The sequence below is a fragment of the Rhyacophila brunnea genome, unplaced genomic scaffold, assembly GCF_057557595.1.
Source record: "Rhyacophila brunnea isolate RB1 unplaced genomic scaffold, BYU_Rbru_1.0 scaffold_18, whole genome shotgun sequence".
In the NCBI taxonomy this organism is placed as follows: Eukaryota; Metazoa; Arthropoda; class Insecta; order Trichoptera; family Rhyacophilidae; genus Rhyacophila; species Rhyacophila brunnea.
The window spans coordinates 34406831-34419412 of record NW_028232837.1 but is presented as its reverse complement, the minus strand read 5'-3'; the positions used below and the strand labels follow the sequence as shown (position 1 = coordinate 34419412).

The following is a 12582-nucleotide window of genomic DNA, read 5'->3' as shown; positions in this document are numbered from 1 at the left end:
AAATATAATCGAAATGACAGTAACAATCAATCATATAAGATATATACATAATTTGAAAACATCTCATGCATATATACCTACTCTATAAAAAAAAAGCACCCGACAGGACTTGAACCTGTATCTGCTGGATTCGCGCCAGTATGTTTCACCAATTAAGCTACGGGCGCCTTAAATAATTAAGAAGATTTTAACTAATAGTTGTTACATAAATGCTTATCGAATTGCGTTATAAGGTTGGCTATCGGTTTTTAGTATATTAAATTAAGGTAGGTATCAATTAATTTCTTAATTACTAACTGACGTCGCGGATTACACCATTATTTAATTTAGACTTAGACTAGACAACTAAAACTTGACTTGACTATACTGACATTCTACAAAACGATTTTTTCTAGTGTGTATATGCATGAGATGTTTTCAAATTATGAATATTCAGTATATAGAATGTTACATTCTAAAATCTTGTATTTTATTCGTTGAATAAAAGAAATGGTTTGTTGAAAATATAATATGTACTACTTTGACATAAGATTCAGGAAACATAGATGATTTTTAAATGATATTTAAATAATATTATTTAGTGTGGTTAATCCTTAATTTTTTAACTTTATAATATAAATTTTAAATAAAAGTATAAAATACCCGTACCTAGGTATAAAAAATATTTTTATTTTTCAGGGCAAAAACCTACAATACCGGGATTCATGGGTGCGCCATATGAATTTTGGGTTGGTGCTAATGTTGGGATAGGAACAAGTATTGGACAAATTCGCCTCACAGACTCTGTAGACAAAAATCAAGTCGTGTATGATTTACTGCATAGTTATCACGAAGGAGGTACAGTTATTTTAATAACAATGTATATTATAATTAATATTCTTTAAATACAAAAGTAAGGTATTGGTGGTGCTTTAAGCGGTGGACAGTAATTTGAGGGTGATGCTGGTTGGATTCCGAATCTAGGGAGGAGGTTTAACAGGATGACAGACACTGATCTTTTATGATGTTGATGATGGCTTCGTGGTCTGGTTGCACTATAACTCGCGCGGTATTATTTATAAGGTCACCCGGTGCGCGGCACTTGACGGTACACTGTTGATGAATGATATATGAGGTTGTATGAATGATGAGAGCCATTATTACGGCCTGCCAGGTATTCAAAAGTATCGTTTGAACGACGGTCACACAATATTAAGCTAGCTCACGAACAAATTCTGGATCAGTCTGTATAAATTGAATTAATCAATAAACTGTAGTTTAGCATTAACAGGCCAACACGCACACGTAGTGTTGAGCTAACTAATCTTAACTTTCATCACGGTCAATCATGACCCAAGACTGGTGGTCCTGTGACAATAATTGGGGATTTAAGTTTGGTGGAAAGAAAAGAATGCGAATATAAATGGCCCAACCAGGTATTATTAATTTTAATACTGTCGAAGTAATTAATCAAATAAATTCTAATCATTAATGTTATTATCTAATAATAACATTTCAACTATTCATAATTTGTTTGTTTTTTATACCTGATCCTTTACTTAGTAAGGGGTAGTTAGGTTTTTACCTACTTTTTATATATTAATTTATTATACAAGCGAGAATGAACTATATTCGTTGTCAGTGTCCTTTACTCTTAGTGAGTGCTCATAGAGTTTGAAAATGCCGAAAGGCGGGTTGCAAAAAACGACTCAAATGGAATAGTACAAAACTTAAATCCATTATAAAGACGTAATGTATTATATTATATTAGTAGAGTTAAGTTATTACTTGTAGGTAAAGATTTTTTTATATTTCAATAGAATATAATGTATTATTTCAATAATAAGTTTAATAATTAAATAATATATATTATATATTCTCGAATACCAATATATTATATTGAGTGTTTTTTTTTAAACAATGTATAAAAAAATATAATAAAGCTTAATGGCACATCCTCAGTTTTAACGTGTTATAAGTGTGATTTATTGATTTCAAGTTTTAGGATAAAATTTTCCCTTACAAATTAATTGGCGTTATTATAAGCGTCCCAATTTTGAGGTGGCATTCAACTAAGGATTGCAATACCGGTATTTTAAAACCGGTATTCAATTATCTATACCGAAAGACCGGTTTCAAAAATCCAAAATACCGATAATTTTGGTATTAAGAAAACATACACGCATATGTTATTTTTTCATTACTTACTACTTTATTGTATATTAGTATATTTTGTGGATAAGTTTTATGCTGCCAAAATACAAATATATTGACTGCAACCAGCAAAAGTTAATTAATATTAAAAGAAAATCCTTTAAATATACTTATATATTTGTCGCGTTGAATTAACATATTTCTAAAAAGAAAACATTCGTAGGAAATATTTACAATTATTCTATAACTGTTGATCCAACTTTGATAGAATATCCAACAAACGTTGAATTTCACAGAGATTTTTCTGTACCCGGACTAGTTTTAAAATATTATGATCTATACATATTATTTACAAGGGACAACATAATAAATATAGGTACTAGGTACTTTAGGTTGCTATAAAATAGTGTGCCAAGTAGTTATATTTATTAATAGGTACCTACTTATTTTTTTCTATAATATGTTTTGACGGATAATGGTATTCAATAATAAATACCGAAATACCAGTATTGATATATTCATTCGGTATTAATTACAATCCCTATATTCAACGCATGCATACGTGAAATATAGCCGTATTTAATTGACAATGCGCCATATCTGATTCAATACAAATAATTACAAGATAAAAAGAACTTTTTATGTACAACGTTTTTAAATTTTCTATTAAATTATTATGCTCAATATGCTCAAACTTGTACTTGATATGAAGTAAATAAAAAACAAACAAACAAATATAGAGTACTGAAATGTCATTTTGACATTTCATTTTGATTTCCATAATAATGAACGTATATATTAATAATTTAGTTGCTACGACCACCTCCTTAGCAACCAAAAATAGTCTTTTACTTCTTACGGATTTTTCTAAAATAACTTTCTATACAAAAGAGAATTAACTGAAAATGAATTCAATTCTGCTGAAAGATGGCAAAAGTTATTAACAGAATGCACTGGCATCGTGTTCTGATATATACTAAAAGTTTCAAATGTCTAGCTAGTTGGGAAGTTAGTTAAAAATCGATTGCAAGATTTGTACTGGACAAACTAGAATATGAGCTAATAAAAACGTAGTAAAATTGCCTGCGTATTATGTGTGCACAGTTGCGTATGTCGAACGCAATTGCCAATTTGTGACTGACATTTTAATTTACTAAAATAAATTAACAATTAATTGTATAATATGATGAAAATAATAATTATAACGGAAAAATTGCAAATAGTTTTATTATGTTTTAGTTCCTTTTGCCGTTGAGGAGCGATCTGGTACAATAACAGTAGTGGACGCTTTAGCAAAATATGATCGACAAATTTACGACTTTGAAGCAGTTGCAAGTCAAGAAAAATCTGGAATCACACTAGTAACTAATGTGACAGTTCACGTGGTGGATCCTGAAGATGAGAGAGGAATTCTGATGAAGTAAGAGTTAAATCTATTTATGACTTTGGAGATAAGAGTCAGGTAATAAGGTTACATATTATCTGACACCGTTTAGATTATAATTATTATATGTAAAACAGAGACTCAAAATTTAAAGATAACAGAGATAGTTCTGTTTACTGATTGGTCATGTCAAATAGAGCGCTCATTGGCTCGCTTGATGTTGCAATATTCTGATTGTAATCAACGTTCAAATTATATATACTTGTTGGTTGAGCTTTTTAAGTGGACTATAATTATTTTTAAGAAAGATGAGGAGGTCGGATCTACGGGTGGGGGCGATGGAACAGAATGCCAGACACAGACCATTGTGATGATGTATGATGGCTCCGTGGTCTGATTTCAACTTTCGCTCGCGCGGTATTGTTGTTTTGGGTCACCCGGTTTGTACACTCACGCACTTTGTGACACAGTTTTATGAATTATATGTGAGGGTGTATAAATGACGATGATGGATTCTGAATAAGTCGGTGGCTATTGAGTCAATCACTTAAACGACGGAAAGCTATTAGAAGCCCGCTCGCGCTCGCTATCGAGATGCAACTAAATGTTCTTTGTAACACTGTCTCTCATGATCTGAAATTGGTTATTGATTATATGGTAACAATAACACTCTGGATTAGGAGGTGGGTGAGGATATAAGGAGTGGAATGGGAACATAAATGGCCCAACTACTTATAATTAAAGTTTCCTCATCTCTTTCTATATTTTGAAATTTTCCAGCATGTTTCAATTCTAATTACAGTGCAGGAAATGTAGCAAAATATATTCTGATGTCAATACAACCTCTTTAGCTGGTTCAATTTTTAACTTTAACTGACTCAGAATAGAGGATATACTGCTATTTTCTTGCCAATCTTTCATAGAAACGGCATTAACAAAAATAATGGATGTCAATATTATTATAAATTAATGTACTTATTGTGAATTTGACATTATTCCAAAGCATGATTCATAAAACTTTAATGTACCTTATTAATTACTAAATGCTTGCTGTCGAGAATTTTGAGTTATTATCATTTAAATCGGTCGTTTCCAAACTTACGATTACTATGATCTATGTTTAAAAAAATATATTGGCAAGCCACCCCCCCATTTCAAATGTACAAAGTATTAAAGGTTAAACTTTTCGCGCCCACAGTTTGGAAACCTTTTACACTATAAAACTAGACTATACTAGGAAATGCCTATTTACACACAAATTACTATATTCAGGGATATTTATTGCTCCATACTAACATACTATAATGTTATTAGTAATATATTATGTTATTTAATAACATATAAAACGATCGTGAAACTACATTCTTCCTAAGTAAAAATATTCTAGGTATTATAGAAAGGATTTTTTAGTCGATTCCAATGAAACTTACGGGCAACATTATATTATTACGACATATGTATTACTGACAGTTTGTTTGTTGAACTGTAGATATTTTAACACACATTTTCAATACTTCAGTATTATTCATGTATATACCTAGGTTGTTTACTTAGCTACGTTATATTCCAAATCAATGGAAGTGATAAAAACTATGCATTTCGTCTTAACTCACTTGATAAAATGTCATATTGCGAATATTTTGAAGCAATATATTTTTTAACTACAAGCTGTTGATAATGTTGTAAAGATATCTTAGTAGATTAGTTTTTACAGATTGTTAGCCATTGAAAAACTACATGCAAATAACCAAATACAAAATTCTCCTCAAGGATAAATAAGTAAATTCAACAATATTTATTGTTCTAGGGGAGCAGCTACATCTCCTATTGAATTTCATGTGAGAGAAAATTCCGCTGGAGCTATTATCGGACAGCTCTTGTACCAGAACAATTCGTCACCATCGACGAACAATTCTTCGAAAAGTATTCGATTTATTATTGCCAACCAGCAAGACGTCACGGATGACATAGCTATTGGTAAGTCGACTCTATCTATCTATACTAATAATAAAATAAAAATATCTGTCGGTTATTTTGAAATTTTTGCAATTTGGTCAACGTTTTGACTATTCCCATGATACTTATGCATAATATATATAGCTTTTATTTTTTTGTTTATTTCGTTGTAACTACTTAACGATTATTGTCATTTTTACAGCTCATACATATAGTTTCATTTCAATATCTCAACCAAAGATAAAACTTTTATTTATCACAAGAAAAATACGTAGTAACAACGGTAGAGTGGCAAGGTAAAGTATTTGTAGTGGTGCGCGTGTCTGCATCGAACAGTTGTCGATTACGCGGAATCACTGAAATATTCAGTCGGGTTTTACCGTATCTAAACGGATTGACTGGGTATTAATGAAAAAATTAGATGGTTAAATCCAATATATTCTGTATACCTACTTATCGAATTATTAAAAAAAAAAAATTAAATCGAATCTGTATATTTAACCATTCTGTATATTTTACCACTTTTATTATCATATTTACACGAATGAAGTCACTTGTTTAATAAAAAGATTATTTTGTAATTAATAAAAAAAAACTTTATTACACTCACCATCTAAACGATTTCCTGACTGACGATAAAAGCTTTAAATAATGTAAGATTGTATCCATTAATATAATACAGAATTTATTTTCACATTTTTTTACATTCATAAATTATATATTTTTCATTTTTATTTTACCACCCTTAACATTTCCGCACCAGTACCAAAGAGACACGTGTCGCTAATTAGCCGACCCATATAATATCATAGCCTACCTAAAGCTCACTGTCATCTTCGCAATGTAAAACATATCCTTTCCAATGTCTCCCCCATTACTTCTGGTCCCACTTTGACGTTTGAATTTGACTATTGGTGAATTTATATTTTCCTTGGTATTATTTATTTTACAGATAACAATAATACAATACTTAAAAAATATTCATAGTAATGTGTGGCGTGAGATTGATAATTGGGAAAAAATTTCAAAATGGAAACAGCATCATTTTTTAACACTAGAACAGGCCATACCGCTCAATAACAGTAGTGTATTTAGTAATATAAGTAAAACAATGTACATATATTATCTTATTAGTAATATTATTTTATTATTATAAACATATAAAAATGTATATTTTAATGCCATCAAATAATGCGTCTTGGCCACTGCAAATGCTTTGAAGAAGAATAATATTTAGTAGCATCGAAGGGAGAAGCTCACGAGTGATCACCATTTTTAGTAATACGATAGAGGATGTTATTACACGTTCCTGCTAAATCTAAAATTTTGATTAAAAAAAAACGTTTTAAACACGATTCTTGCTATTATACTGGTAGAACAAAAAAACACATAATAATTACAAACATAATATGAAAAACTAATTAGGTGCGATGTTTTTTCATATACAAGCAGACAAATTTGACACTCAAAAATATATAATTGGAAAAACCATATATTTGCATGTTGAAGATATTACTACTCAAAAATAATTACGGTTGAAAACCCATTTAAACGCGATGTATGTCAAAAAATATAACTAAGGAGGTACTTAAAACACTTACTTGTAAAAAACCATAAAATCAGATGCTTTTTCATGTTACAGTGTCAGTCGTTCCGTTAACAGGCTTACCTTAAATTCCAAGTGTGATAGAGATTAAACAATATTCTTTTTTTAAACACATAAATGTATTGTACACATTATAATTTATTTCTAATAAGAAAGTGGCACTTAGAGGTCAAGGTATAATGAGGAGCGGTACACACTTTATGGGGGACGAAAAGATAAAGTGGCATATATAAATGCAGATGGATTGACCACATGCATTGAATGCCAGAGGATACACTGGCGAGGCGGGCTATATACGCAACCCCCGATGATAAGAGATTATCTGGACGGCTGAGATTGAGATGGCCAGGAGATTTAAAAATTCTCGTAAAAGCAACTTACTAGAGAGTATCGGCGCTGGATCATCCAGAATGGAAGAAGTTTTTCAAGGAAGCCAAGACCCGTCAAGGGTTGTAATACCATAAATGATGATGATAATATATTATAAAATTGATTTCATCTACAATTCTTTTGCGTCTCTTAAATGCACCACCAATTATCATTTTTTTGTTAAGTACGGAACACCATAGGCAAAAACGTATTTATGCAAACCATTACATGGTTAACTTATTAGGTTTAAATTATATCAATACACTGACGTAAAATTGTACAAAAAATGTTAGGAAAATCATTCAAAAACTTAAATACACAATTTTAAAATAATCTTCTTTATTGAAATGTAAGTGAAATTAGTTTTTGTAATTTTTAAAGAGACATTATTTATATTGTGTATAGTCACTCGTATATTAAGTTAATTTAACTGCTGTAAACATTATTATTACAATGAGAAATCATTTCACTATAATATTTGAACATTTTCTTTACATGATAATATCTCTTCCAATAAAAATATATAATATGCAAGGCTAGAATACGCGTGGGTTAGCCTACCCTTCAACTATCACGAGTTACAAGCAATATGGTAAAACTTTCGTTGTTTTATGCATACTTGGAAAAAAATATTGTTAGTTTCAAACACAATTCATTATTTCTGTGCAAAAGTTTACGGGAGCCGGAAATATATTATGTATTTGATTGATAGCCACTGCTAGCAGTTGGAGCTTTTGATTTTTCCGAATGACTTTTTTCGATTCTAATAGATTAGAGATTTTTCACCATAAAAAATGTCTGATCAATTGGATAATCGTTTACTTATTGATTTTTCTGGATACTTGATAAATGTTGAGAAAAATTCAATTAAGGTTATACGAAGTATTATATAATATTAAGAATTTGTTTCTAATCGGGCGATTTCCTTCCTAAAATTTTCGATATTTTTTCCAATTTTCTTTGCTTGTCAAAAAATCAAGAGATTTATTTTTTATGTTTTATTCCAAAACATTTTTTGGCCTTCATTTAATTTTTTCTTAACGAAACTCTTGCGAGAATCTTATTATTGAATTCTCGAAAAGTAATAATCTTGATAGGTATTTCACAAAAATAAATTCTCGAAAAATGAGAATAAAATTTTCTCATTATTTCTCAAGAATTCTCAATCACAATCTCTACTCACACGCTCACTACTCACTACAGCTATAATAATAAATGTGTGAAAAGTAAAAAGGTGATATGTCAAAAATCACTATTATAAACTAATCATTTGTCATGCTTATGTATATTTATTTATTTAAAAAAAGACACATTGAGCACATAACAAGTTATTAATTCAAGATGTTCACAACATGACATTTAGAATAAAAACAAGGTAGAGAAAAAAAAGAAAGCAAAAAATATTTTTTTAGAAAAGAAATAAAATAAAAATACAACATATTTTATTCAAAAGAAAATGTAAATTAAACAATAAAATAGAATTTAAAAACAGAATACATAATGCAACTCTAAAAATATCTACTTCTCTAGAGAGTGCATTGACCAGCCGCACAGCCCTCGTTATTGGTTCCCGGTGAGCCTGACATGAAGACACAACCTTCACCCTAAATAGGTCATGGCTGTGACCATGCATGTAATTAATGACGGGTGCATAGAAATTCATTTTTTCAGAATATCAGGATTGGAAAATATACCACGTGAAAGTAGGAAAAAATGCCTTAAGAGCAGAAGTGACCTACAAACTTCAAGAAAATAAAAGGCGAGCATGCCTTGAAGAAAGTTAGTCGGAAAATACTCGTTTGAGAAACTGTCAATTATATTATAATAGATAATTTGACATGTTCAATCCGTTAAAAAAAAAAAATTGCTTTTTTCATATCGGATAACATATTATATTACACTAGCAATGTAACAATTCATTTATTTCAGAGTTATTTCACAATATTGGTAATTTGTCGCACAAATCTCAAATTATACCTATATTTTGTCGATCGTGTCGATGTTAGCATACATCTTGGTATATGTATATGGATTTTAGTCCAATCATGCGTACCCTACATTTATATTTAATTAGTATATTATGTAAAGATTATATCGATTTCCTTACTATCAGAATTATTGCAAAGGCATAAAAAATGTACGTTAGCAATAATTATGATATAGATTACTAATTTGTTTAATATATAATTAAATAAATGTTTATAATAATATACCTACTGATAACTTTAATTAGTGACTGTTTCCGTTTTGAATTTTGAAAACTCTCTTTTCTCGGTTTCCGTTTTAGGACGTCAAGCTGAATCTGATGTTGGTTTCATAAATGTAAGATAAGCTATGACATGAAAACTTATTTTCAAACATGATAATGTTACATAATTTCCCAACTATAAATTTATAGGAAAAATATTTATAAAATAGCACCTATATAATATATTATGAAGAAGGTGTACTTAATAAAAACTCTCATTTAACTTATTTCACTTTATCAGGCCTTAAGTTATTTTATCCCATCCACATCACGCGCCTCTTGCCACTTCACATCTCGTAAATCGTCCGTATAGTAACGCTGCAGAGTGAAAAAGAGTTGGTCAAGGCGACAAAATCTGTATGATTATAATTCCGATTTCTTTACATGATATGAAATTTATTTTTTTGTGCAAGTCCAATCCTAAAAAAATCATAATAATATGGACTTCCACAAAGTGAATGTTTTGTATTAACAGATTTATGATTTTACTAAAAATATAATATGTAAGCCACCTGCTCTGTATTCTGACTCCAAATGCGTATTTGTCACACCCAGGATTCGAACCAGGGCTGGGACCCATAACATTACTATGGTCAGAAATATTCTTCCATAGTCTAACTTTCTAGGAAAAAATTAACATAAAAAATTGTAACGGGTGCCGGACGAAATCCCGAAGGCCAGAATTCCGAAGGCCAAAATCCCGAAAGCATAAATCCCAAAAGCCGAAATCCCGAAGGCCGAAATCTAGCTAACTGAATTTTTAACATTTCATTTAGCAAAAACATAATTTTGTGCGGCCCATAAGCATTGGGTTAAGACAAATTCATCTGTATACCTCTTTTCTGTAACAATATAATAAATAATTAAGTTATGTCCTAGGAAATATTCCATTTGTAAAATAATATGACACAACTATTTAAAAATAAATTTGGTAGTATTTATTTCAATATTACGAATTAACATAAATTCAAAACAATATAAAAATTAATAAAAAAACCGTGACATTTAAATGATTTAATTGAGTGTGTTTTTACCGAAAATTTTAAAACAATAACTTCTTGAACTTATCGAGATATTTTTATAAGAATCGTTAATGTTTTCTAAGTTAAAATTCCATGATTTTCTTCCTATAAAAGCTTGCGAGAATTTACAAAAGAAAACATTAAAAGAAAATTTGAAAAAGTCAAGATAGATCCTTACTTTTATTCCGATTCTACAATTTAGAAAGACATTATAGCCACCGGGACCAAATCAGATTGGTACAAAGTCCAAAATTTCATACGAAACCAACATGTTCAGTATGAAATGTTAGACTTTCTAGCCGCATGGTGTCGTGTGGGCGACTCTAGTGTTTCAGAAAGGCATTAGTCTGGTAAACTTTTCTTTGTGACAGAGGCATTATTGTTTTTCTACCCATTCATAAAAACAATTTTGTAAATTGAATTCGTCCTGAGCTTTCCGTATAACTTAGTCACATAGTACGTCTTGGAGGTTTATCTTTATTACCGGTACTAACACCGACAATTTTGTTTTTTTTCGGTAAAAGGCAATAAAAAGCAATAACCTTTCTTGGTTTTCAAAGAAAACATTAACAATTTATGACTTCTTTTGGATATAAATATAAAAATTTCACATATTATATTCACGTGTTTTTTACTTCATACTATTCAATATTTTCATATTCTAATCTCTATAATAGTAAATATTGTCTCATCAGCGAAAGAAAAATCATTTTTTATTCACTGTGTGTATCGACTAGACTAGATCTCTTCAAACGATATCTATTATTCTTTCTTTCCTATATGCTATGTCTTCTAGACTTTTAGTTATTTTATTTATTGAACATACATAATTCTGAAAACACTCATGAGAAAATATAGCCAATAGAAAAAATCTTTTAAAAAAAAGTAAGATACCCGGCAGGAATCGAACCTGCGTCTTTTGGTTATCGCACTCTGTGCATTACCACTATGCTACGACTGCCATGCTTAATTGCGACAAATTTTAACTATTGGCTTTATTAATACCTGCTCATAAGCGCTCTCAGAATTGAGTTATGGTAGGCGATCGATATTTGTATTCTAAATTAAAGTATTTATTACTTTAATTACTTATTATGTTCAATAATAATTAGAATGGTACATTATTAAAATCTTGTGAAAAATATTATTCGTTGAATAAAAAAAATAAGTAGTTAATTATTTTATTTATGTTGCAGTTTTTAGATTAAAAAAAAACATCTTTAGTTGTTATTATTAAACGATATGTGTTTAATACCGTTGACTTATTAATCTTATATACGTAACATAGTAAAATAATAAGTAATATATATATACCTATATTGAAATTTAAATCGTAGTTTTTATAACTAATTTCTATTTATACCTAATGCACACAATTTTGTTCAACTGAGAAAATCGTTCACTCTGATGAATGCGATGAGTTCATTGTATGGGTAATTTTATTGAATGTTCTTCTTTGTACTTTTTTAACGTTTTTTTTTGTGCACTCATGACCAGTTTAAATTAGCTGTCATCTCTTCTTGCTAATATCTGAGTCAAATTACTGTAGAACTCAACTTCATTCTAAACATATGGTTAAAAGTTTTAGAGAGTGGGGTGAGAGATAAAAGGGAGAGATGTGAAGGGGGAGTAAGATGGAGAGAGAGTAGTTCACAGTTGTTTTCTTATTCTTAGCTTTATAATTATGGATTTCTTAACATACCTGATAATCTAGGGGGCTTTGACCGCACGAATTCAATATCACATTTCAAAATCATAGATGGTTACGTTTTCTATCCAATGCTTATATGGTAAATGTTGCCACTGCAAATTGTAATATTATGGAAAATACCAAGCTTTGTACGAAACTAATATTAGTTAAGAG

General features: G+C 29.9%; 1 protein-coding gene across 1 annotated transcript in view; it reads left to right on the top strand.

Annotated features, from left to right (window-relative positions):
* Cad89D (cadherin 89D) overlaps positions 1 to 12582 on the top strand; it is a 194530-nt gene that overhangs the window by 147127 nt on the left and 34821 nt on the right. Inside the window, exons 12-14 of the mRNA XM_085945290.1 lie at positions 679 to 837; positions 3373 to 3553; positions 5325 to 5494. Coding sequence (XP_085801416.1) covers positions 679 to 837; positions 3373 to 3553; positions 5325 to 5494 — 510 coding nt within the window. The remainder of the gene's footprint in view (positions 1 to 678; positions 838 to 3372; positions 3554 to 5324; positions 5495 to 12582) is intronic.